The following is a 27,657-nucleotide window of genomic DNA, read 5'->3' as shown; positions in this document are numbered from 1 at the left end:
CTTCTGGCAAATGCACACAACTGTGTTAAAGTCACTCAAGATGAGGAAGAGAATGTTCCATCCCCTCGGAGAATCTCGTTTCCTTTCCAGTCTATCTCTACCTCCTACATGAAGAACAGCATTTGCTTTCTGTAACCCGAGATTAGCCTTGCCTGCTGTAGACTTGGTGTATGTAGATCACGTGTGTGTGTGTGTGTGTGTGTGTGTGTGTGTGGCTTCTTTCACTTGGCATATTTTCTAGATTCCCCCATGTTGTGTGGTCCCTTCCTCCTCATTGCTGGGTTCTCCTCAGTGATATGATGTACTGGGCCATTTTTCATCCCTTTTCCTGCTGGTGGATATTTGCATGGTTTCAGAGAAGACACACACACAGACACAGACACACACACACACACACCCGGGAGCCCAGTGTGAATCCCATAACATCACAGACTTGGAAACTTAGAAGCCGAGATCTGGATTCTCCAATAGCTGCTCATCAGAGAGGGCGGACTGGGTAAAAGCAGCACAGGGAAGCACAGATCAATCGGACAGGTGACAGCCTTCTCTGCCTGAGGCAGGCACATGGAGTGACCACACTGACTGAGTGCCCTGGGCGTGGCAGGAGCTGCTGAGAGCAGAACTAATACCAAAGCCCCCAGGGCGTGGGGCTCACGTTATGCAGGGAGTTTGCATCAAGTTAAACAGGAGCATTTCAGATGTTGACAAGCAACACAGGAAAACAAACAAACAAACAAACAAAAAACAGCCACTAAAGGCATGGAGGCGGGCTGGGCACTGCCTCAGTCTTGGAGAGGGGTGTGTCCTGGAAGAAGACCCCCGGAAGTGGACAAATTGGAATGACAAGAAGTGGGCCAGGCACAGAGCTGGGATCTGTTTCCAGCCAAGGTTAACAGCAAGTGCTAAGCCATGAGGCGGCCGTGTTGGAAGGACAGAGAATCAGAGTGATCAGAACAGGGTGGATGTGAGCCAGCGTGTTAAGAAAAGGGGTCTGCGAGCTTGGGAGCAGCCAGCTGCCCAGGACTCTGTGGGCCACAGGATGGTGTTGACAGCTTAGCAGGTGTCGCTGTTCTTTAGGGGGAGTTCCCCTGAGCACAGGTCCCAGGGTGTGCAGCCCAAGGCTGGGAGCTCCCTCTCTCCACATCCGGGGTGTTTTTCCTCTGGGCGGGGTCCTCCATGCTGCCCCATTCACTCTGAGCAGGAAATGCCCCAAGTGTTCTTGTGCCGGCTCCGCAGGGCCAGGCCCTGAGCCATCTCCAGCTCTGCTCTACCCTTGTCCTGCCCCAGGCTGAATACTTTAGGGAGGTTTCTCTTCAGCTGCATTCAAGAGTCAGGCTTGGAAAAGTTCCGATTCCTGGAAGACTGTGCAGGTCTGCACTTGCATGGCCCGAGAGTGAGCACCCCTCCCCCTCCCGTCCGCTGTCCCCTTATTAACTCTGCAGCTCTAGGTGCAGGCCTGGGCTGGCCCTGGCCCTGCCCGAGGGGAGCCAGCTTGTATCGGTAGTGGGGCGCGCTGGGGATTTGCCGAAGAGGGTTTGTTCCTCCGCTCTGAATCACACACAGTCATATCAAAGGAGACTGGGGCTTTTGCTAGACATAAATAAATAAATAAATAAAGTATCATTTTTCCGTAAGGTCTTAAGATATCTTATCTACAGCATCTACTTCACTGGTTCCTTGTCTTTCTTTCTTTCTTTCTTTCTTTCTTTTTTTTCTTTTCTTTTTGCTCTAAAGTGGTATAGCCCAAATCATTTCTAACTCCAAGTCACCCAATATCCTTGGCAATTTTTCCTTTTTTTCTGGAGCATCCAGATATATTTTGCTTCCTTCTTGTCACCCCTTTGATCTTTGGCTAGCATTAAGGGGCAAAGTCTTTATATATATGTAACCATGCCCCATGATATTTTCCATTGGAAAGTGGTGGCTAGCACTTCCGAGGTTGGAAGAAACAGGATTCTTGCGTGAATTGGCCATAATCTAAAGAATAGTCTAGAACAAGGAATTAAAGCTTCTATTCCCCCCACCCCTGCCACCTCCCATAAGTAATAATGAACATGTCAGGCTTCACTAGAAAATGACCTTGGTTGGGCAGGCACTGTGGTGTTGAAGATTAAGCCTCCACCTTGCAATGCCAGCATCCCATATGGGCACCAGTTCAAGTCCTGGCTGCTCCACTTCCAATCCAGCTCTCTGCTATGGCCTGGGAAAACAGCAGAAGATGGCCAAGTCCTTGGGCCCCTGCATCCATGTGGGAAACCTGGAAGAAGCTCCTGGTTCCTGGCTTTGAACCAGCCCAACCCCAGCAGCTGCGGCCATTTTGGGGTGAACCAGTGGACAGAAAATCTCTCTCTCTCTCTAAGTCTACCTTTAAATAAATAAATAAATCTTTAAGGAAAAAAAAAAAGAAAATGACTTGGGTTAAAGTCTTGGCTGAGTTGCTGTGTGACCATTTGCAGACTGCCCAGCCTCTCTGAGCCTCGGTATTGCAGAGGATCCAAGAATATAGAATAAAAAGCCAGATTGCCTGAGTTCAAATCCTGGCTCTAGTATTTCCAGGCTGTGTAACTTTAGGCAAATTATTTAACCCCTCTGTGTCTTCGTCCTCTCCTCTGTGCAGTGGGAATAGTAGTCCCTATGTTATAAAAATGCTGTGTGGATTAAAAGAGATAATGTAAGCCTCAGTAAAGTGGCTGACATACATATTGTTTGCTTTATGAATTTTTGGTATTAGTATTCTTTAAATAGTTCTCTTACGTAGTTAGGACAAATTGTTGATGATTTGCTAGCATAGAAGTTGCCTAAGGGTGTCACAAACTTGCAAAAACACGCAGAGATCCAAACTAGAGGGAACTCTCAAAATGGGAAAATTTTTTATCACTCAAGGCGCTGCCTCTAAACAGCAGGGCAGTTGTTACCGCCTGGATTAGGTAATCAGTGTCCACAAAACAGCTGAATCACAGCCCCACTGCTTCCGACTGGAAACTCACATGGCCACTGTGCTCACTTGCTATTTTTGAAATATACCTTCCTGGGTGGAATTTTAGATGAGGAAGAGAAGGAAAACCGGGGCTATCTGACTCACAAACCTTGTATGCAATCACATCGATTTGGTGAATACCATTTTTTTGCACAGAGTCCAATGACTAAAGGTGCAAAAGAAACAACAACCATCTTATCTAACTTCCAGCAAGAATCAAGAGATGAGAAGGAATCCAATCAGCCAAATTAGTCTCGCATTACCTGAATCAAGTACGACAGAGCGCGCCAGATCCTGAGTCACCTTCCTGGCCAACTATTTTTATTTGAAATAACAAAGGGTGAGAGCCTGAAGTGACCCAGGTCACCGCTGGGCTTCGGTGCCCAGTGCATAAGACACACAGCCCGGAATTCCCCGCGAGGCCGGGGCTATTTACTTAAGCCCATATTTTGAAAGTGGGTTTTTTGAAAAGTTGGGGGAAGAAGAAAAAACTTCAAGTCATACAAAAACCTGATTAGCCACAGATTGGACTGTGGGGAGCAACTCGGACTAGACTGTTACTGGAATTAAGACTTATTCTATGCATCTGCTCTCCCACAATATGGCGCTGGGAGAGGAGAAAACAGCTTCTACGCAGCTGCCTCTTGCCAGCTTGAGTGATGACCTCCAGGAGCTGATCCTGCTCCTGATTGGAGGAGAGCAGCGTACTCGGCGTGTGGGCAGCCAAGTTAGGATTGGTGGAAGAGGACTATAAAGGAGGAGAGAGACAACATGCACCAGGAACATCTAAGGGGAACATCCATTTGAGGGAACACCTGTGCAGCCCCCGAGAGAGCCGGCCGGCGGTGTGCCGCTCCCCCGCGGAAGTGGGGAAGGTGGCAGGGGGAACCGCCCTTCCACGGAGGTGGAAGGGTCAGTAGCCAACCCGGGAAGAACCAGCAGCAAACCCGGGGAGGGCCGAGCAGACAAAAAAAACAGCTCAGGGTCCTGTGTCGTTCCTCCATGAAGACGGGGAGCGACATTGGACAATTCCTTTTTTCTATTGAGAGTTTCATTAACACTGAATACAAATGATGCTCTATTTCTCTACTCCGTGTATCCCGGAGATGTCAGTCACTAGAGGATGTTTGAGAGAAACTTTGAACCAGTAAAAACAACGCAGCGAAGTTGGAAAAGGGTTGTGTCTGGATCCACGCAAAGCCAATGTATTTTGTGCATTTTAAAGTTAGGAACACTACATCTGGGATTTACAAAGACATCCAGGAATGATGGCCTCAATACCCATCGAGCAACCAGACTCCTTTTGGGGATCCACTACAGCTGTCCCCAACACCAGAGGCCACGGCTGCTGTGGATCTGGTGGTTTCCGCCCAGCAAGACCCCTCCCAGATACATACCCCCCACAGCCCAGCACACAGGGATTGGGGGGCTATGCATGGACGGGAATGTTTGGCACAGCGTGAGCTGGGATCATGAAATGTTAGAACAGCCTGAATATCCACCCACAGGAGCAGGAATCGGTCATGTACACGGTCTCCTATGAAGCTACTGAAATTAGAATGCTCACGGTAGGCATTTGGCATAGCAGTTAAGAAGCTGTTGAAGATGCCTGTATCCCACATCAGAGTGCCTGGGTTCAGTTCTTGGCTCTATCTAGTTGGTCCCTGACTCCAGTTTTTTGCTAATGCAGACCCTGGGAGGCAGTAGGAGATGACTGAAGTAGTTGAATTTTTTCACCCATGTGAGAACCTAGTTTGCTTTCCCAGATCCTGGCTTCAACTTAGTCCAGTCCAGGCTGTTGCAGCCATTAGGGAAACAAACTAGTGAATGGCAGGATTCACTCTCTCTCTCTCTCTCACTCTCTCTCTCCATCCCTCCCTCCCTCATGAATATATAAAAAATTAGAAAAAAAGTTTAGATGAAAGCAATGAGAATCGAAAAAAAACCCAATTCTAGAACATAATATTGTGCAAGAAAAGCAAGTTGCAGGAAGAATGCTGCTACTTGTATACAAGGCTACTTCAAAAAGTCTGTAGAAAAAATGGAATTAAAGGTAAGTTTAGGGGCAGGTGTTGTGGCCTAGTGGGTTAAGTCACTGTTTGGGATTCCTGTATCCCACACTGGAGCACTGTTTCAGTCTTGGCTTTTCCGCTTCCAACCCAGCTTCCTGCTAAGGCTCCTGGAAAAGCAGCAGCTGATGGCCCAAGTCCTGGATCCTTGTCGCCCAGGAGGGAGACCAGATGCAGTTCTGGGTTCTTGGCTTTCACTTATCTCAGCCCTGGCTGCTGCAGGCATTTGGGGAGTGTACCAACAGAAGAAAGATGTCTCTTTCTCTCTTCTCTCTCTCTCTCTACCCCTCTGTCTCTACTATCTGTCACTCCACCTTTCAAATAAACCTTTTGTAAGAAGAGATAGGTTTGTTTTGGTACAAAATTTTTTGCAGATCATATGTAGTTTCTTCATATTACATTTTTATGGATTTTTTAAAAATTTATTTATTTGAAAGGCAGTTACAGAGAGAGAGAGAGAGAAAGAAAGGTCATCCACTGGCTCACTCCCCAAATGGCCACAACTGGGCAGATCCGAAGCCAGAAGCTTCTTCTGGTTCTTCCACGTGGGTGCAGGGGCCCAAGCACTTGGGCCATCTTCTACTGCTTTCCCAGGCCATAGCAGAATTGGGTTGGAAGTGGAACAGCTGGGACTTGAAACAGCACCCGTATGGGATGCCGGCACTACTGGTGGTGGCTTTACCTGCAATGTCACAGCACGGGCCCCAATTTTTATGGATTAAAAAAAAAATCTCTCGTATATTTAGATTTCAGAACATTTTTGCACCAAAATGAACTTATCTTTTAATTCTGCTTTTCTGCAAACGTTTTGAAATACCCTTGTATTATATAAGACTTTCTGTATTTTCCCCGATTGAATCTATGTGGTGAGGACCATGGACTGTCTTTCTTCAAGTTTCCAGAGTTTGCATGCCTCTGGACCCCAGGTCTAGGCTGACGGACATCTTAGCCTCTATCTGTCTGTTTGCCCATCTGTCTCTGCCTGGAATCCACCAGGAGCACTGGGATTTGACTTGCTTGCATCTCACTAACTTCACTCATTTTCATTTGTCTTATGATATTGCTGTCTGCTTCGCTGAATTTGACACTGGCAAGGATACATGGTTGTTCTGACAGCATGAGCTTATGACTCCATTTCCTCTTGTGAGACTGGCTGCTGGCTTGGGTTGAAACTCAGATTGGAGGGCAAATCGTTGATTTCGGAGGGAGTCCTGGGAGGCAGGGAGATGAGGAAAGCCAGCAGCCTATTGGGGCGGGGTGGGGGGGCTCGTTATCACCCAAGCAAAGTCACCTTCTATATCTGTGGGTCCCACATCCTTGATTCAACCAACCATGGATCAGAAATTGGGGGGGGGGGATCCATCTGTACTGAACACATACAGACTTTATTTCCTTTCTCCTAGCAGCATAGTATAACATCTGCGTAAACAGTATGTCCGTCGTCTTTGGTATTATAAGTCGTCATGGGCTGACACTTGTAGGTTCTATGTAAATACTACATTATTTGATGGAAGAGACTGGAGCAGATTTTGGTACTCACCGGTATCCTAGCGATGTAGGGAAGCTTAGACTGATAATTTTAAGTTCATGAGCTGGAAGCCACACCTCCTTCGCTCTGCGCTACTATGTTCATCTACCAATCAATCAGGGGACCCCTCCCCAGGAAGTACCTCCTCTTACCCAGGACGTGGGGGTGGTACCACGTAAGCACTTCCGGTGTTCTAAGCTCTCCCTCCTCCACATGGACTCGGGATGAGTAGAGCGGGGTATGATAATTCCCTTTCTTTGGCCCATTCTCCCTTAATAAAGCCCTAATGGGCTTGTGTATTTTTCTCACTTTGTAAATAAAGTTTATCAACACTGCATGCTGCGTTTGGGTCTGAACTTAGAATTCTTCTCCAAATAAGACAAAAGTCTGGAAAATTGATTTAGGTTCAAACCTAGCCCATAACACTAGAACCAATCGTCCATGAAGACTGAGGCATGGCTGTAACCTCTGTGGGTAAACTGGAGTTCAAGACCACTGGGACCCACGCGTGGGAGCCTGCCGAGAACATTCCTTAGAGTTATTCCCCTCCACAAGTGAAGAGGCTGGGACTCTTCTCTATGAAATCCCGGTCTGGGTCCGGCACTGTGGTGTAGTGGTAAAGCCACTGCCTGCCGCGCCGGCATCCTATGTGGGCACTGGTGTGAGAACCGGCTGCCCCTCTTCCGATCCAGCTCTCTGCTATGGTCTGGGAAAGCAGTAGAAGATGGCCCAAGTGCTTGGGCCCCTGCACCCACGTGGGAGACCCAGAAGAAGCTCCTGGCTCCTTGGTTTGGATCAGCGCAGCTCTGGCCATTGTGGTCATCTGGGGAGTGAACCAGTGGATGGAAGACCTCTTTCTCTCTCTCTCTCTCATCCTCTCTCTTTCTCTGCCTCTCTGTAACTCTGCCTTTCAAATGAATGGATAAATCAAGAAAGAAAGATAGAAAGAGGGGAGGAAGGGAGGAAGGAAGGAATCCCCGTCTGCCCTTGGTTGAGGGCTGCTTCTGAAAGCACTGACTTTCTGGCCTGTTCTGCGTGCCCTGTACACTCACACAGTGAGAAAGAAGCCTCCAAGTACAGCTGCTGGCTTTCAGCGTAGGTGTCTTCATCTGTAGAGGAGACTGCAGAAGGAAGTGGATGGATCACCAAGGATGTGTGCTTGGCTTCTCGAGTCAAGGTTATAAGGCAAGTTTTAAATCTGCTGGTGTTTTCCAATTCAATTTTAACTTAATTGTTTAATGCCAGTTAAATACAAGTGGCTGTGTAATAGGATTTTACTTTCCAAAGCAAGAGACATATAAATCATATAAACACTGACACATTTTTTAAAAAGATTTATTTACTTATTTGAAAGGCAGAGTTACAGAGAGAGGGATACACACACACACACACACAGAGAGAGAGAGAGAGAGAGAGAGAGATCTTCCTTCCACTGGTTCACTCCCCAAATGGCAGCAAGAGCCAGGGCTGGGCCGGGCTGAAGCCAGGAGCCTGGAGCTTCCTCCGGGTCTCCCATGTGGGTACAGGGGCCCAAGCACTTGGGCCATCCTCCACTGCTTTCCCAGGCACATTAGCAGGAAGCTGGATCAGAAGTGGAGCTGCTGAGACTTGAACCAGTGCTCAGATGTCATGCCAGCATCACAGACAGTAGCTTAATCTGCCATGCCACAGTAGCAGCCCCTAACACACTTTTTCATTGGAAAAATTCTTTTGTACTAAGACACTGAACACCCTTCCAGGGGTCAAGGTTTCCAGAAAGTGGGGCCTATACTGGTAGATGTGAGGTTGGGATAGCGTTTTGCAGCTAAGGTGATGCCAACCAGGAAGTGGAGTGCTGCCGGTCCAGAGTCTCTCCGATCCAAGTACTAACCAGGCCTGACTCTGCTTAGCTTTCAAGATCAGACGAGATTGGGCATGTTCAGGGTTGTGTGGCCGCAGAGCCAGAGTTTCTCAAAAGATCTGGAGCTATCAGTAGGGTCACCATGAATCTGGTATCTGGGGTTCAGTCCGACAGGTCTAGAAACTCAGTATTATCATATCTGTTTGTGGCTTCCAAGTGTGGGATAACACATGTGCCAGACAAAGCCAGGTCATGAAAGGTTTGATAAGGTCCCGCATCTTCAGAGCAGTGAGGATTGGCAGTTTTTAGATGCCACTTGTCACCTTCCTGTAGTTTTCTTCTCTAAGGAACCATCACAGCTGAGACTGACAGGTGTATTATCTCTCCTTTGGAAGTCCTGGGTGAACACTGACAATGCCTTATGATCTAGTTTGCCTTTTATCAATCATCCGGGGCATTCTTACTTTGCAATAGAACAATTATAATATGATTAAGTCTGTTGCATCATTCTCACTGCAGCAATTCTTCCTGAGAATGTACCTGGGTCTCTTAACAGAGATTTGGAAAATTCCCTAGTATTGCAATAAATGTGTTTATTCCCCATCTTTCAGTATAACTCCCTTCCTCAGGCTCGAGACTCTAAGGGTCTTACACACCTACAGAAGGGTGAAGGACATTGAGGAGTAAGCCACATGAGATGGTCATGCAGATGACCACACGGATAGAGGAAGTCCCTGGCGCCAGCATCATGGGGCAGCAGGTTAAGCCACTGCCTGTGATGCTGTCATCCCATATTAGCTCTAGTCCTGGCTGCTCCACTTCTTATCCAGCTCCCTGCTAATGCACTAAGGAAATCAGCAGAAGATGGCCTAAGTGCCTGAGCCCCTGCCACCCACATGCGAAACCCAGATGGAGATCCAGGCTGCTGGCTTTGGCCTGGCCTAGCACCGACCATTGTGGCCATTTGGGGAGTGAACTAGCTGACAGAAGTTCTCTTTCTCTTTCTCTCCCTCTCTCTGTGACTCTACCTTTCAAATAAATTAATAACTCTTAAAAAAAAGAAAGGAGGTCCCTCAATGTGGATAAAGAATGGAGAACTATGCAGAACAGCAGCACTCCTTGTTTAAGGGACAAACTTCCTTTGCTTCAGGACCCCAGAGCTAATCAAGCAGGGGCTAATCAGACAGGATGTCCTCAGAGATCATTAGAAATGCTTACTTTGTCCATTTTCAAAGTTAGGTTTTATATAATAGCCTTTTTTTAAAAAAAATTTTATTTATTTATTTGAAAGGCAGAGTTACAAACAGGCAGAGGCAGAGAGAGAGAGAGAGAGAGAGAGAGAGGTCTTCCATCTGCTGGTTCACTCCCCAGATGGCTGCAATGGCTGAAGCCAGGAGCTTCTTCCAGGTCTCCCATGCAGTTGCAGGGGCCCAAGGACTTGGGAAATCTTCCACTGCTTTCCCAGGCCATAGCAGAGAGCTGGATCAGAAGTGCAGCAGCAGGGACTTGAACCAGTGCCCATATGGGATTCTGGCACTGCAGCTGGTGGCTTTTCCCATTACACCACAGCACCAGCCCCCTGCCTTTCAGATTAAACACACCCACACAGGTCCCCAACCAGACAGCAGTTCCAGGTGTTATAAGGCTTGCTTATAGGGAAGCTATTTATATTCAGTAAGTCTTGGAAAAATTAGGGGAAGGGTTATGCATATTCAAAAGGAATGGAAATGCACACCTCCTAAGTCATCATATATGTTTGACGAGGGCTGCAGGATGCATTTGCAAGATGGTCTCACTCTGTGGGATGGTGAGTTGGTGTGGGCCAGTGGCTTGAAGCTCCCCTGTGGCTGCTGCCCAGAGAACTTGATTCCTTTCTGTGTGGTCTCTCCCCACAGCCAGATTAGATTTATCCCAAGGTGGCAGTCTCTGGAGTCTAACTTCTTACACGCTGGCTAACTTCTTTCAGAGTGAAAAAAAAAAAATGAAAGCATCGGGTGTCTTTAAGGCTTATAATTAAAACTGACACCGTCACTTCCTCTGTGTTTTATTGGCTAAAGGAGGTCACAGGGACAGCCAGAATGGAGGAGGAGACAACAATGCAAGGACATGTATACTGGGAAGTGTGGTTGACTGACAGCTACCATCATAAAAAAAAATCAGACCACCATCCTTCCAGCTTCTACTGGATTCTGAGGTTCTGTTAGTGCTGGCTGGATGCTGACCTAGGAGATCTGGCTTTTTTTTTTAAAGGTTTGTTTTATTTATTTGAAAGACAGAGCTACAGAGAGAGGCAAAGACAGAGAGAGAGGTCTTCCATCTGCTGGTTCACTCCCCAAATGGCTGCAATGGCCAGAGCTGTGCTGATCTGAAGCCAGGAGCCAGGAGCCTCTTCCAGGTCTCCATGTGGGTGCCCATGGGCCATCTTCTACTGCTTTCCCAGGCCATAGCAGAGAGCTGGATCGGAAGTGGAGCAGCCAGGTCTTAAGCCTGCGGCCACATGTGATGCTGGCGCTTCAGGCCAGGGCTTTAACCCACAGCGCCGACCCCAAACATCTGGCTTTCTGACCTGGTCTATTCGGAGAAGTTGTTTCAACCATGTAAGCTTCCTTATCTGAATGACTTTTTATGTAGCCTCTGGCTCTAAATGCAGAGTCCTAGGTCTTGGTGGCTGTTTGATTCCTCGATGAGGCTTTGTATATTCCTTCAAAACCCTTTCCTGCTGTCCGTGAAGTGGTTTATCTTGATCTCCAGCTACCTGAGGAATAACCAAATCATTTATTTATTTCCTGCCTATGCTCTGCTCTTCTAAGTCCTTCTGGTTTGTCTTGTTTGTCCTACTTCCTGTGAACTGATGACCTTGAGACAGCCGTAGGACTTCCCTGAGCTAGGTGAGATGGGTATAGCAACTCCACCTTCATAGGTTGTGGCAAGGATTCATGGGAAAGGTATGTAGAACTGTTGCCAAGTGGTCCTCCCCCATCCTAATGAGGCCTGAAGCATCATGGCAGAATTGGGCAAATGCTTCCATTCGTAGTTCGGATAACAATCAGTCACTGACATTTTTCTTCTTTATAATGAGGGATGACATCTATTAGTCACATTCTATTCTCAAAAAAAAAAAAATTTCGGTGGTTCCAGAATATTCTTTTTTTTAGGGATTTATTTATTTATTTATTTGAAAGGTAGAGTTACAGAGAGGAGAGACAGAAGAGAGAGAAAGAGAGAGAGAAAGAGGGAGAGAAAGAGAGAGAGAGAGAGTCTTCTATCTGCTGGTTCACTTCTTTTTTTTTTTTTTTTTTTTTGTGACAGGCAGAGTGGACAGTGAGAGAGAGAGAGACAGAGAGAAAGGTCTTCCTTTTGCCGTTGGTTCACCCTCCAATGGCCGCCGCGGCTGGCGCGCTGCGGCCGGCGCACCGCGCTGATCCGATGGCAGGAGCCAGGAGCCAGGTGCTTTTCCTGGTCTCCCATGGGGTGCAGGGCCCAAGCACCTGGGCCATCCTCCACTGCACTCCCTGGCCACAGCAGAGGGCTGGCCTGGAAGAGGGGCAACCGGGACAGAATCCGGCGCCCCGACCGGGACTAAAACCCGGTGTGCCGGCGCCGCTAGGCGGAGGATTAGCCTAGTGAGCCGCGGCGCCGGCCCTGCTGGTTCACTTCTGAAATGGCTGCAATGGCCAGAGCTGCGCCTAACCGAAGCCAGGAGCCAGGAGCCTCCTCTGGGTCTCCCACGTGGGTGCAGGGGCCCAAGCACTTGGGCCATCTTCTACTGCTTTCCCAGGCCATAGCAGGGATCTGGACTGGAAGTAGAACTGTCGGGATTCGATCTGGCACTCCTGTGGGATGCTGACACTTCAGGCTGTGGCTTAACCACTGTGCCACAGCACCAGCCCCAAGAATATTCTTGATAATACTCTTGACAGTGATGTGAAGTCATTTAACCTAGGGAATATCCTGATTGCAGCTGGGCTGGGGTAGGTTAGAATTACATAAAGGCAAAGAAATGAGAACTTTTTAATACTTTCTGGAAGTTGAAAATTAAAAATGACTATTTTTCAAAGCAGCATCGTTGTGTAACCTAACCTAACAAGATAGTGAGGTCTTTGGGAACAAGGATTTGGTCATTTTTATCCCTATCTGTTCAGTGACTACAACAAATGCCTGATAGAAGGAATTCAGGGCTTGGCATAGCAGGTAAAGGTACTGCTTGCAGGGCTGGCATCCCCTATGGGCGCTGGTTCGAGTCCCGGCTGCTCCACTTCCAATCCAGCTCTCTGCTATGGCCTGGGATAGCAGTAGAAGATGACCTAAGTGCTTGGGCCCCCTGCACCCATGTGGGAGACCTAGAAGAAGCTCCTGACTCCTGACTTTGGATCAACTCAGCTCTGACCATTGTGGCCATTTGAGGAGTGAACCAACGGATGGAAGACCTCTCTCTCTCTCTCTGTCTGCCTCTCTGTAACTCTGCCTTTCAAATAAATAAATAAATAAAAAGGAACTCAGTAGATGTTTTTGGAGTGAATAAATGACCAAAAGCTAGGATTGTAAAGAGTCAAAGAAATAGACCTATTATTATGATTTTTTTAAGTGAACATATAAGTGATGGTGAAAAATGTCAATTGGCACATTTTAAATAGATTATTACACCAAACTGTTAAGTCTCTGAGGCATTATCTTGTTTTATTACTGTTAATAGTTCAAGTAATTAATCTGATTGATTATAATCTGATTTATGTACAACCTGATTTACAGTAATCTGAATTATTACTCCGGCTTTTGAAAGGACCCATAAACTACTCACGGGCTTGATAGTATGGTAACCAGGGGAGGTAAAATACAGCCTGAGCAAAATGCTGAGTCATACGTTCAGGTCCATTACTCCCCCCACCCCCTGGGTCAGCTTTCTTAATCCATGATCATTTACAGTCCAGACAGGAGCAGATATTTCAGCTGGTGGGGTGGCAGCATCAGTGGAAGTCCCCCGCCCCGCCAGGGAACACAAGAAACAAAAGTGAGACATTGAAGCTTCCGGGATATTCCATCGGCCTCTTCCACCAGTGTCCAGTGGGAACTACATAAAACCACGAGAAAGGACACACAGCTTTGTAAACCTCTCCCATTCCACACATTTAAAATTTAAAACTTAAAAGTGACAATCCTTAAAAGGACAATTATAGCAAATGGAGAATTTCTTTGTCCTTTCCTGGGTGGTAGAGAAGCAGAGAGAAACAGAATTTCGTGCACACTTTTGTGCATGCACGGGGCATTGTGCGTGAGTCTTAAAGCTCATCTCTTCCTTAGAATATGGCCATTTTGGAAAAGAGAAAAACTGAGGCTTAGAGAATGAAGTCATCAGTGTAAGACTGCAGAGTTGGTAGGAAGGCACGCTGGGGAGACAAACTGAGTCTGATGTCATCCTGACACCTCTCCCTGCTGTGGGGAAAAAAAAAAAAAACCCAACCTTGAGTAAACCGGAGTCAAGAGTGACAGGTGTTCTTGCAGGTACCCAGGAGGCAGCTGACTGGATGAACGGACAACTCAGTTCCTCACATTTCTCATTAAGAGGCTGCAAGTTCCCACCGAGCTACCGCCCATCTGAGAGGCCGTCATCACTCCCTTACCTCCGCCTTTGTGGCATACACAGCCCCAAAGCCCTCATTATAACGTTACATAGCAACCCAGCTGTACGTGGTCCACGTGGAACACACATGGTAACCTCCCCTTAACTGTGCGTAGCCCTGCCCAGAACTCCCCCACACTTGAGGGATATGTATGAGTCCCCTAAAAGTGAGCTCTACAAAGCTTGTAGCTCTCCTTTCCTCAGGGAGCCTGGCTTTTTGGTTATCTGACTTGCATAACTCAAATGAATTCCCGAGTGCTTAGAGCTCACACCATCATCTTTGTGTTTCCATCGGCACAAATGCCGGACAAGAACCCTCGGGTGCTCTGCCCAGTTGCAATCCCATCCCACCTTCCACACTCAAAGGAAGTTCCATTTGTCTCTTCCCATGTTGGCACCATCACCTTTTACAATCATTGGGCCTTGTTGTTGCTTCTGTTTTCATAAGGGTACAAAAACAAAGACATACGTGCATTTGTGCAACCCCTACAGTAAGTGGAATCAAACCCCAAGCACACACCTGGGAGGTAACCACACAAAACCAAACTGCTTCTGGTTGTCTTGGCTTGTGGGTGTTCAGGTCCTTTACCATTTCAAATGCCACCTCCTCCAGGAAGCCTTCCCTGAGCACTCCTTTTTATTTTTTTTTCCTGCTGCCCACTCCTTCCTGGTTGCTCCTATAATGCCCTGCATGTATCACTATGATTTACCACTATTATCTAGTTAGGCGTCTCTGTCCTACATTACACCGAGTTTTCTGAGGCTAGGCCAGTGTTGGTTTTTCTCATTTACACTCTGCCTTCTCTCAGAGTTGGACTGTGTTCTCATTATCTCTGCAACATCACCCCCAGGCATGAAACTGGCACAGAGTAGCGAGCTGGTGAAGACTGTTGACTGCATCTGAAAATATTACCATGAAAGACAATAAAATGTGATAAAAGTGAGTGTGGTGTGTAGAGGGACACAATTCACAGAAAAGAAGAAAATGTGATAAGGGTCATATAAAGAGAAAATTCCTGGAGCTGGCACTGTGGCTCAGCAGGTTAAAGCCATGGCCTGCAGTGCTGGCATCCCATATGAGCACTAGTTCAAAGCCTAGCTGTTCCACTTCTGATCCAGCTGCCTGCTAATGCGCCTGGGAAGGCAGTAGAAGATGGCCCAGGTGCTTGGGCCCCTGCACCCACGTGGGAGACTCAGAAGAAGCTCCTGGCTCCTGGCTTCAGCCTTGCCCAGTCCTGGTGGTTGCAGCCATTTGAGAAGTGAACCAGCAGATGGAAGGTCTCTTTCTTTCCTTCTCTCTCTCTGTAACTCTGCCTTTCAAATAGATAAATCAGAGAGAGAGAGAGAAAGGTCCTGGAGGCATTACTTACTGTGATGATTTTAATAATTACATAATTCTTATATACCCTATATATATGTGCATGTAACATAAGGGGACCCCCCCAGTTAAAATCAGGAAAAACTGTTATCTAGTTAGGTGTCTGTCTCCTACATTAGACTATGAGTTCTCCAAGGCCAGGGCTAGCCAATGTAATTGTTTCGTAAGGATTTACTAAAGGCAGGAAGCCATCTTTAAATCATCTTTTTTTTTTTTTTTTGACAGGCAGAGTGGACAGTGAGAGAGAGACAGGGAGAAAGGTGTTCCTTTGCTGTTGGTTCACCCTCCAATGGCCACTGCGGCCGGCGCGCTGTGGCCGGCGCACCGCGCTGATCCGAAGCCAGGAGCCAGGTGCTTCTCCTGGTCTCCCATGGGGTGCAGGGCCCAAGGACTTGGGCCATCCTCCACTGCACTCCCTGGCCACAGCAGAGAGCTGGCCTGGAAGAGGGGCAACCGGGACAGAATCCGGCGCCCCGACCGGGACTAGAACCCGGTGTGCCGGTGCCGCAAGGCAGAGGATTAGCCTAGTGAGCCGCGGTGCCAGCCTCAATCATCTTACTAAACTATGATACTGTGCTTATTCCAGGGTCTGTATTGATTTATGCCAAGTGAATAACTGTGTAGTGATGCCTCTGTTGTTGTTGCTCTGTGGAAGATGTGCTGATTTATTGTTGTTGTTATTGTAGCCAGCATCCTCTCCTCCAATCAAGTGCTCCATTGTTTCACTGGGTGGATGTCCTGATTTGTGTAGTCTTGTAGGAGGCAGTGCCTATGTCCCTCTACAAAGGAGATACACACAAAAGCAGCCAGAGGGGTGGAGGAGGCATAAGCCGGGCATCTGACCTAGACTTTGAACTTGAGGATGTGAGGGTTGGTCGGTGGTCCTTTGTCATCAGGACAACTGTCATGTGCTGGCCCTCAGGGCTCCTGCTTGACCAAAGTCCAGGATTCCTAGAGATTCCTCAGTTTTTTAATTGTTTTCTAAGCCTGGTTCTTCAACTTCCCATGGATTTGGGAAAGACATTCTTCCAATGGGTTGTATTTCACTTAAATGGCCAATTCTTGTTGCTTACATCTAAAGAGTCTATCTGGAATGCCAGGTAAAAATCATCTTGACTTAAGACATGTATATTACAATGCAGATTGGGAAAATAATTTTTATTCTTATATCATGTTTTCTGAGAATTATTGCTCCCCAATAATTCTTTTGAGATTAATTTTTTTCTAGAAACTTAATGGAATTACCAAGTAAAACAAAGTTGAGATGAATTTCTTCATTTTGAATGAATTCTGTGAACATTCTAGAAACTGCAGTCACTTTTAGAAAATCTAACACCGTGTTCTAGAAGGGATAAACATGATCTGATATTACACCTAACGGTGGCACTGAGTCTGTGGCAGGCAGATGTGAGGTAAGGAACACGTGTTTGCAGGCTCTTCACCTTCTGTAACTCTGTCTCTCCCTGGCCTTTGCGTGTCGTCTTCTGTCCGAGTTTGATTTATTATTTAGATTGCTTCCATGATCCCGATGTTTCCATTATCATTCAAAGACATGGTTTTTTACATTTACAAGTTCGCATGGTATTTACTTGTGGGTGTATGCATTTCTGATGTTTATGTGTATCTATGAGTTGATGCTGAAATGTTAATTCTGTTTTGATGATTTTATATAGATATATAATATATATGTACACACATATACATATCTCCAAAGCAGATGGCATTATGGTTGACAGCACAGCTGTGAAAACATCTGCTTGAGTAAATTTAGAAAAATGATTGGGTCTCTTTCACCCTCAGGCATATCAACATGGCCAGTACATTTCAAAAAGTTTTTCAAGTCTGTCTTTAAGTGAAATTCTCATATACCATGATTTATAGTCAAGTTTAAAGCTAAGTGCTATATCTCTTTGCCTGGCAGATATCTGGAAAGAAAAGAAACAAATAGGAAATATTTTTAGAGGAGAAAATGATAGGTATTTTTGGTGTACACAGCTATATATCAACTGGAAAATAGAGGCACTGGAATTTCTTGTTTCTTAAGCACTGGGTTTTGCATTTTATTCTTGGGAAAATTCCTAAAGAGAAATTTAGGCGCAGGTTCTCAGGGGCACAATATGCATATTAAACAGCTGAGGTAAAAAATTTCAGATCAAATGCTGATTGAAAGAAAAATGCTGCATTTATTAGGCTGTAGATTGCTTTCTTTCCTTTTTTTTTTTTTTTTTTTTTTTTTTTTTGTAAGGGTCGATAAAAACAGAGTCTATCACAGGGATTCGCCAGGGGTTGGCTCTTTGTGGCAGTAAAGGTCTCCAGGTGAGGAGCCATGGCAGGTCTGACATCTTCAGAAATCTTACTCCTGAGAACAGACACAATGGGCTTAACTGATAGGAAAAGTTATGGCTAAAAATAGAATTTTCCCACATACTCCAGTGAACATATACTCCATGACAATTAGGATTAACATGCAAGCACAAGATAGTTTAGCCAGTCTGAAACAGTAAATCTTCCCCAGCTGAAGAGTTCTCTGATACATGTTAAATCAGGAAATAAAATACGGTCACTTTTTAGGTTATCTGGAAAGTTGAGCTCTGGCCCAAGCGTCCACAAAGATTGCAGCTACTGCAGTCAAAAAGACAAATCGTCTCTGCAAATGACCACCCAGGTGCTTGGGTTCCTGACAAACACAGGACAGACCCGGATGGAGTTCCTGGCTCATGGCTTCTGGCTTTGGCCTGGCCTAGCCCTGGCTGTTGCAGGCATTTGGGTAGAAAACTAGCAGATCGAAGATATTTCTCTCTGTTTCTCCCTCTCTCTCTGTCATTCTGCCTTTCAAATCTTAACAGAAGAAGGCAGGAAGCTGGCAGGTATTGTGGCACAGCGAGTTATTCTGCTGCTTGGGATTTGCACCCACCCTGCATCAGCGTGTGTGTGGGATGGAGTCTCACCTCCGCCTTCTGATTCAGCTTTCTGCTAACGCATTGCCAGACAGCAGATAATGGTTCAAATATCTGAGTCCCCGCCCGCAATGTGGGAGGCTGGAATTGCTCTTGGCTTTGGCCTGGCCCAGTCCTGGTTGTTGCAGGCATTTGGAGAGTGAACCAGTAGATGGAAGATATCTCTCTCTCTCTCTCTCTCTCTCTCTCTCTCTTTCATTGACTCTCTGCCTTTCAAATGAACAAAAATAAATAAACATTTTTGAAACACAGAACAAGACAGGAAGCCTGAGGTATATTTTAAAAAGAGTCCAAGAAAATAAGGTAGAATTTTAAAATATGGGTTGCAACACATTCATTAGGTTGAAGCATCATCCTGAACACATTCCAAATTAGCTGAATGAGATATTATTGAATAAATTAATTTATTAAATGAATACTGATTGAGTGCTGACCCTGGCCTTGTGATAGGCAGAAGGCTGGCAAAAATGAATTGCAGAATTATGTGGTAAATACTTAACATCAATGATTAGAGTTGTGATTTTCATATACGCTTTTCAAAGACCAATTTTCATTACAATAGCAAAGAATGAAAATGTGCACAACTATGATCATCACAATTAAGCCATAGTAGTTGTTCCATCACTCTTTGTTGATTTGAATTTAAACAGTATAGGGAGCCAACAAAGTTTAAATTCAACTCCAGATAACCTATTTGTTCTTTGAGTTTTCCTCTCATTTTGCTCACTTTGCCAAGGTCACTGTCTTCCTAGATTGTCAAATTCAATTCGGTGCCATCAAAAAGCCAGATGCTTTTTGATGATGAAGACAAAGGAAAATAAAGATCCATACTTTTCCCTTGTCAGGATCTTGAATCATACACCCAGTTCATATCAAGTTTCCCATTCACTACAGAAAAAAGGCATTAGCTACTGAGGACTCACTTGTATACGTGGATTAAAGTATTTTTTATTAATTTTTTTATTTAGTAAATATAAATTTTCAAAGTACAGTTAATGGATTACAATGGCTCCCCCCCATAATTTCCCTCCCAGTCACACCCCTCCCATCTCCCACTCCCTCTCCCATTCCATTCACATCAAGATTCATTTTCAATTATCTTTATATACAGAAGATCAATTCAGTATATATTAAGTAAATATTTCATCAGTTTGCACCCACACAGAAACACAAAGTGTAAAATACTGTTTCAGTACTAGTTATAGCATTACTTCACATTGGACAACACACTAAGGACAGATCCCACATGAGAAGTAAGTACACAGTGACTCCTGTTGTTGACTTAACAATTTGACACTCTTGTTTATGGCGTCAGTAATCTCCCTAGGCTCTAGTCATGAGTTGCCAAGGCTGTGGAAGCCTTTTGAGTTCGCCGACTTCGATCTTATTCCGACAGGGTCATAGTCAAAGTGGAAGTTCTCTCCTCCCTTCAGAGAAAGGTACCTCCTTCTTTGATGGCCCCATTCTTTCCACTGGGATCTCACTCGCAGAGATCTTCCATTTAGGTCTTCCTTTTTTTTTTTCCAGGGTGTCTTGGCTTTTAACTGAAAAATGATCCCTGTTAAATATAAGAGTGGGAATAAGAGAGGGAGGAGATGTACAATTTGGGACATGCTGAATCGGACTTGCCCCAAATGGTGGAGTTAGAATCATGCCAGGGGATCCCAATACAATCCCATCAAGGTGGCATGTACCAATTTCATCTCACTAGTCCGAGTGATCAATTTCAGTTCACAATTGATCACACTGATAGGTCTAAGAATCAAAGGGATCACACAAACAAGTCTAGTGTCTGCTAATACTAGCTGATAGAATCAAAAAGGGAGAGAACGATCCATCATGGGAAGCGAGATACACAGTAGACTCATAGAATGGCAGATGTCCCAAATAGCACTCTGGCCTCAGAATCAGCCCTTAAGGCATTCGGATATGGCTGAAGAGCCCATGAAAGTATTTTAGGCATGGATTAAAGTATTTAAATACACATCAAAGGTGCAGGAACTGCTTGCTGCTTGTAACATTCACCTAGTACCTGGAAACAAACTTATTTTTCATATCCTCATGGATTCTTGAATTTTTATTTACTCAAAGTGTTGGAATCAATCTGCCATTATTATCCTTTTTGAGGGTCAAATTATTCCCCCTCTCATCATTAGGGGCCCCTTCAGGTTGGCTTCTGTGTTTCAGAGACTTTCCCATTGCTGGAGGCAGGGCGGGGAGGGGCACAGCCTGATACTTGCTCTGTATTTCCCTTGCCACAGCCTGGGCTCAGCCATTTCTCCAAAGAACTCTGACTGCTCTGGGTGGGGGAATATTTGGAAATCAAGCTCTGGATGCTAGGTTTGCTCATGACTGCTGGGGATCAGTTTCCAGGCCCCTTTTAGAGATCAGAAGCAAAAGGAAACATGGCAGGATTTTTTTTTTTTTTAGGAAAACTCAAATTGATTCTAAAATTGATAAGGGATTGGAAAGGATGCAGAGGTAGGCACCATGATCTTGAACCAGGAGATATACACCACCTAATATCAAAATTTGTAGTCAAGGCAGAAAGTGAAAGAAACGACTCACCGAAACCAAACAGGAAGTCCAGAAGTAGACCCACACATCCACATATACGTCTGACAACTGATCAAGGTACCAAGCTAATTCAGTATGGGAAAGGAAAGTCTTTTACATATATTACTGAAGTTGCATATATATTTTTTAAATCAGAAGTTCAAACTGGCATTTGCAAGTAAAATTAAATGCTACAGAGTTTTTTTTAAATTTTATTTATTTATTTGAAAGTCAGAGTTATGCAGAGAGAGAAGGAGAGAGGGAGAGAGAAAGAGAGAGAGGTCTTTTATCTGCTGGTTCACTCCCTAAATGGCCGCAACAGCTGGAGCTGAGCCCAACTGAAGCCAGGAGCCAGGGGCTTCTTCTGGGTCTCCCACACAGGTGCAGGGGCCCAAGGACTTGGGCCAACTTCTATTGCTTTCCCAGGCCACAGAAGACAGCTGGATCGGAAATGGAGCAGTCGGGACTTGAACCATGCGGCACTGCAGGCCATGGCTTTACCCACTATGCCACAGTGCCACCCCTCCTCTATAGTTTCTTACAAGGACATTTGTCATTGGATTTAGGGCCTACCCAGACAGATAATCCAGGATGATCTTATCTTTTGATCCTTAACTTCATTACATCTGCAAAGACCTTTTTGCAAATAAAGTTTCAATCATAATTTCTGTGGAATTTTCCAGGTCAAAGGGCAAATAATATGTAACTTCACCAAATTTTCCCACACACTTGTACCACTTAACTTTCCTACCAGTTATGTTTTTCCATAGCTTTGCCACCAGTATACTGTCAAACCTTGTGTGTTTTCTAATTCAAATGGTGTTTGAGGGTAGTTTTAATTTGCATTGCAAGTTTTAAACTCTTGATTTCATTATCCTTATTTTCTGATGGAAATGGAGCATTTATCCAATAGCACATAAGTAGCCATTAATTTGCACTCTAAAACTCCAGGGATACAGAATTAGCTACATAGCAAATGAGTTCACAGTCCATGAAGAATAACTTTAGGGAGAAAAATAGAAAGTAAGAAGAACCGGGGCCTGCACTGTGGCATAGCTGATAAAGCCACCACCTGCAGTGCCGGCATCCCACATGGGCACTAGTTCGAGTCCCGGCTGCTTCACTTCTGATCCAGCTCTCTGCTACAGTCTGTGAAAGCAGTAGAAGTTGGCCCAAGTCCTTGGGCCCCTGCACCCATGTGGGAGACCCTGAGGAAGCTTCTGGCTCCTGGCTTCAGATCAGTTCAGCTCCAGCTGTTGTGGCCAATTGGGGAGTGAACCAGCGGATGGAAGACCTCTCTCTCCTTCTCTCCTCTCTCTGTGTAACTCTGACTTTCAAATACATACATACATACATAAATCTTATACAATAAAGTAAGAAGAACCTATGGAAAACGAATGTGAATGGAAAGCCTTCCAGATAATAGTAATAATTAATAATAATATATGTGTGTATATTTTTCTCTTCTTAGAGAAGATTTGGAGGCTACATTTTCATCAGTACATAAAGGTAGATAAGATGGCTGCAGTGCACAGACAGCTGCTTCTGGCACTGTCAAGGAACGACAGTGTCACGTGTTCACTGTGGTTTACTTATTTGTCCTGTTGCTCAGACTCTTCAACCAGACTGGAAGCCTTGGAGGTCAGGGGACTGCATTTTTATATTTTTTTAATCTCCAAAGGTGTAGAATTGTGCCTTGTGCCTTGCAATAAATGTTTGATGATGTTGGCGATGTGTGATAAATTCCCTAAGATAAGTTGACGGCTAGTATTTGTTGGTCAGGGTAAGAAAAGGTATCTTGTTCCAAAAGTATGGGATAGTGAACATTGTGATTTATTCTCTGTTCCGGAGTACAGGCTAAGCTGCTGTAACAGAGACTCCTAAAATGTCTTAAGACTCGAGGAACACGATTTCTCCAACCTGTGGAGGTTTGCGGCCCTGACCTATGAGCCCTGCCTTGATCCTTCACGCGGGGCTTCCATCTCCATGTCTGTGGGAGTTGTCCCCGCTGCTGAACCCATCAGTCGGCTGCTCCTTTTTATTTCTGAGTCCTGTGTCTTGGCACGAATGCATCCCTGCTCCATCCATGCTATTTTGACAAATCTAAAGATAGAGGCAGGCAGTAACCACCCTGAGTTTTCTTATATTTATTTCACGCCTGGTTGAAGCGTGTAGGGCTGTTCGCTGCATTCTACTGAGCAAACCTCGGTCGAGGCCCAATACTGAGGTCAGTGGTGGATACTCGCAAGTTGTGCGGTCCCAACCCGGATGGCAAGCACGCGATCCTCAACAGACTCCCCCTTAAGTGCTGGCTGCGGAGGCTGACGCGTGAAGACCCGCAGGATCTCCACCCCTCACGCAAACTCCCACCACCACCAGCCTTCGGCTCCACGTCTCGCCTCCGGGAACAGACGCCTGGCCTCAAAAACCATCCCAGCCTGTCAGGTCCCTCAGGTTCGGCTTCTGGTTCTGCCACTGGATTCCTATACGGCCCTTGCACAACACACAGCAATGTGCCCTTCGACAAAATCCAGGGACAAAGTCCGGAGCCGCCTCTGGGAGAGCGACCCCCCCAACAACCACAAATGAGGTCTCGTCCCCCAGAACCAAGAGGCCGGGCTGGACTGCTCTACCTGCATCCCAGGCATGGCCGCCTCTGCTGCCTAAGCCGTTCATGTTAGTGTGAACATGGAGCTCCAGTTTTGGCAAAGTCAAGGAGCTTGGCTTTCCCTCCCCAGTGTGAAACCGAAGGCTAAATCTAAAAATAGTTTGGATTTTAAAAGCCTTGCAATTTTTCTGAGAGTATTTTGTGGTTCACGTTGCGCTAGAGGGAAGTAGGGGTAGGCAGGCACGCACGCGGGAAGAACTCCGGGCGTCCCAGGGCTTACAGGTCAAGGGGGCCAGCAGATGCTGCCCAGCGGCCCCCGACCCCCGCCCACAACCCAGGAAAACAGGTCTGAGTCTAGCCTCCTGCAGAACTACATTTCACAGGAGTACTTGCGACACACGGCGGGGCGGGGCGACACTCTCAGAGCGGCTCCTTGGCGCCCCTTGTGCCGAGGTACGCAGCCTGATTGGAGGGCGATCTTGCGGTGCATCCCGGGACTTGTAGTTTGGCGCGTGCATAAGAGACGGGCCTTTGTGATTCGCGGCGCGGGCTCGGTGTTCCCGGCGCGTCCCCGCGCGTGGACCGGACCCCGTTTCGCGAGGCCGGTCCGAACCGAGTGCGCGTGCGTCGAGCCCGAAAGGGGGCCGGGCCGGTACCTCCCGCGGGGCGGGGCCGTCGGTTCCGCGTCGACACCGCCTTCCTGCCCCGCCCCTCGCCGTGCCCGGCCCCTCCTTCCCGGAGCCGCCGCTGAAGCTGCAGCGGGCGGCGGCAGCGGGCTTGGCCGCGAAGGGGGGCGGCGAGTGGCCCGCGCGACGCGGCACCGGCCCCGACCCTATGCGGTGACCCGTGCGGCGCAGGCGCCTCCTGCCCCGCCGGCGGGGCCCGGGCTTCCCGCGGCGGGATGTTCTCCCGAAGGAGCCACGGGGATGTGAAGAAGTCCACTCAGAAGGTGCTGGACCCCAAGAAGGACGTGCTGACCCGCCTGAAGCACCTGCGGGCGCTGCTCGGTGAGAGGCGGGAGCGCGCGCGTGCGCGGGGCGCGGGGCACCTGCCGGCCAGGGCGCCTGCGGGCGCGGGCGGGGTCAAGGTCGGGGCTGGGATGCTGGGGGGAGGGGTCCGACCCTCGGTCCGGGGTCCGGGCTGGGGGACCCCCTGAGGCATTGTTTCCCCGGAAGCGGCCGCCGGGCCCTCGGGCACTGCCCCCGCCGCTCGGCTGTGTAAACTTACCTCAGATTGTCCCTGGGCGCCTGCCCTGCGGGTCACCTCGAGGCCGGGCGCAGCGGCCCCTGTCCCCCTGTCCTGCCACTGGATCGGGCCCCAGGTGGGGCACGCGTTGAACTGTCATCTCCCCCTCGCTTCCCATTTTCAAATTCTCGAGTCTGAGCCTCCGGAGACGCCGAGCGGTCCCGGCACAGACTTACTGGCACTGTCACCCTCCCGTTGTCCCCTCCTTTAAAATCGGATTTTTCCCTTGGAATCTGAGACCACTCCCCCCCATGGATTCCAAGTGGTTTTAGCGCAAATTGAACCCCTGTCTCTCTTCCCCTTGTTAAGGCTGATTTTTATTGGGGGTCTGCCCGCGCCGGGTTCTTTGTGTCCTCGGTGGGAGGGAGCGGTGGCCCTCGTGGTGTCTTTCATTATTTCCAGGCTGACGGTCGGGGTTGTTCGCTGCCTTGGAGGGGGGGGCCCTGGAGCCCAGGTGGGCCTGGGGTTGACGTCCGCTGACGCTCACTCCTGTCACCTGCTGTGTGTGATCAGCTACCTGCTGTTTTCTATTTTTTTTTTTTTAACTTCCTTAGTCTCCACTTTGGTTTAGGATGAAAACACTTGGCTGTCTGTGGACAGACAGCACACTTCATGTTTGTTCTGGATGCCTTTGGTCTTAATGCAAACAGAGAAGTCACCTTGTTTTAGTGTGCCTGTACCTTGAGTTGCTGTCATTCGTGAGAGTTTTAAATACAGGTCTTTTTCATGAGATTCAAGGTTGCAGGTTATTTCTGTGTATATCCTGTGAACTACCTGTAAGGGGGAGTGGGAAAGAAAATAAAGCCACAAAACCCAACACCTGCTTTTGCCAAGTGAAATTATGCACAGTCTCAGATGCCTTGGGATCACACCGACTTGTTCCCTTTGGAATGAGATGTAAATGAGGTACTGTTAGCGGATTAGTTTTCGAGACTTTTTGAAAGTGAAATGTGTTCTGGGTAAACTGAACTTTCTACTTCCTGTAGTGAAACACCACGCACACACAGGTTGCTTTGTGCGGGTGCTCAGTCTGTAGTGATTGATTAACACCTACTGCAGGGACATTTTTGATAAGGAAGAGTTGAGCTGTCTTTTAGAGGATTTGATACTTTCGGATATTTTCAGTGCTAGAAAATTAAAGCTTTTGTTCTTCCAAATCTGCACGATTAAGGTGGCTACATTTTATAAAAGCAGAATGAAGTAAACCTAGATCATTTGGGTTTCTTAGAGATAGATAATGCGTTGTGAGCATTCTGAGAAAGTGGATGCTTTTCAAGTCTCTGTAATTATGGTTTCACTTAAGGTGAACTTTCTAAGGAACTTCCTTTTATCTTTTTCTTTCTTTTTTGTTTTTAACTCATTATGGCCTCACTCTTGTAATGTGGAGGGGTTTATTGATATTTCCTTAGGTGTACGTTGGTGTCTGTTAATGCATTGATTAATGGAATGGGCCAGTTTCCTATGTATATTATTGAGATCGTTATCTGAGGGACTTGGTTCCTGTAAAATGTCGGGAATTCTGGTCATAATTTTAAATGTGAACTTTTTATTTTTTTCCTGTTAAAGATTGTTGTATTTATTTGAAAGGCAGAATTACAGAGAGACAGAGGCACAGAGAGAGGTCTTCTATCCACTGGTTCACTCCCCGAATGGCCACAACGGCTGGAGCTGGGCCAGGAGCCAGGAGCTTTTTTCTGATCTTCCCATGTGGGTGCATGGGCCCAAGTACTTGTGCCACCTTCCACTGCTTTCCCAGGCCACAGCAGAGAGCTGGATCAGATGTGGAGCAGCCAGGACTGGAACTGGCGCTCATATGGGTTGCTGTCACTGCAGGCGGAGGCTTTACCCACTATGCCACAGCAGCGGCCCCTAATGTGAACTTTCGCTCAGAACTGTTTCAGAAACTAAAAATAGTACATTAATGCCCTAGTTCTTCTTGCATCACATGCCCTATTTGATTGCTACTTGGAATACAGAAAGAAGTCAAGAAGACAAAGCTTCTTGAACTGAAAGATAGGAATTAAGCCAAGATCCAGAAAATTGAAGGAAATGAATAGTAATCACTATTTTTTTAAAAGTTTTTTTTTTTATTTATTTGAGAGGCAGACTTCCAGACAGAGGGAGAGACAGAGAGAAATGTTTTCTGTCAGCTGGTTCACTCCCTAAATGTCCACAATGCCTGGAGCTGGGCTGATCTGAAGCCAAGAGCCAGGAGCTTCTTCCAGGTTTCCCATGAGGATGCAGGGGCCCAAGCACGTGGGCCATCTTCCACTGCTTTCCCAGGCCATAGCAGAGAGCTGGATCAGAAGAGAAGCAGCCGGGACTCAAACTGGGGCCCATATGGCATGCCACAGGTGGAGGCTTAGCCTACTGTGCCACAGAGCTGGCCCCTACTATTGTGTTTTTATATGTATATTTGTATAACATTCTGGTTTTTCGCATATTTTATCTTCAAATGACAATAAGGATGCTATTTTTTTATGTACAAAGATGATACCACTGACATGGGTTTGCCATTTGCAGTAGCTGCTTGATGTAAGCTAGTTAGCCTGTCTGTGAACCTGTTTATTCTGTCTGTAAAATGGGTATAGTAATGTCTGCCTTGTGAAGGGTTATTATTAGTGATGTGTAAATGACTTCATCTTGGAGTAGGCATTTAACAGTTTCCTCTCCCAAGACTTATCTCCCGGCCAGTATTTTGATACATAGCTGTTCCTTGTCCCTCCCCCATTCCCAGTTCTTCCTTATTTTTGATAATAGTAATGAATTTGTCCTCTTTCCATAAAAGGTAATCTGTATTTATGATAACTGACTGAGAATCATATAAGCCGTGGGTAGCTGAATAATTTTTAAAAGATTTATTTATTTATTTGAGAGGCAAA

At 46.6% G+C, this 27,657-nt stretch overlaps 1 protein-coding gene across 16 annotated transcripts in view; it reads left to right on the top strand.

The window, feature by feature from the left end:
- Positions 1–24,244: 24,244 nt before the first annotated feature.
- The window catches only part of RALGAPA2 (Ral GTPase activating protein catalytic subunit alpha 2), a 327,703-nt gene continuing 324,290 nt past the window's right edge, over positions 24,245–27,657 (top strand). For all 16 annotated transcript variants that reach the window (XR_016216034.1, XR_016216033.1, XR_016216032.1 and 13 more), the window contains exon 1: positions 24,245–24,537. Coding sequence is in view for 13 of the 16 variants with exons in the window: in XM_089307358.1 (XP_089163484.1) it covers positions 24,432–24,537 (106 nt within the window). In the remaining 3 variants the exon portion in view is untranslated. The remainder of the gene's footprint in view (positions 24,538–27,657) is intronic.

The sequence above is a fragment of the Oryctolagus cuniculus genome, chromosome 11, assembly GCF_051225735.1.
Source record: "Oryctolagus cuniculus isolate XC-2025 breed Fujian yellow rabbit chromosome 11, ASM5122573v1, whole genome shotgun sequence".
Taxonomy (NCBI): Eukaryota; Metazoa; Chordata; class Mammalia; order Lagomorpha; family Leporidae; genus Oryctolagus; species Oryctolagus cuniculus.
This window is presented reverse-complemented; position numbering and strand designations above follow the sequence as displayed.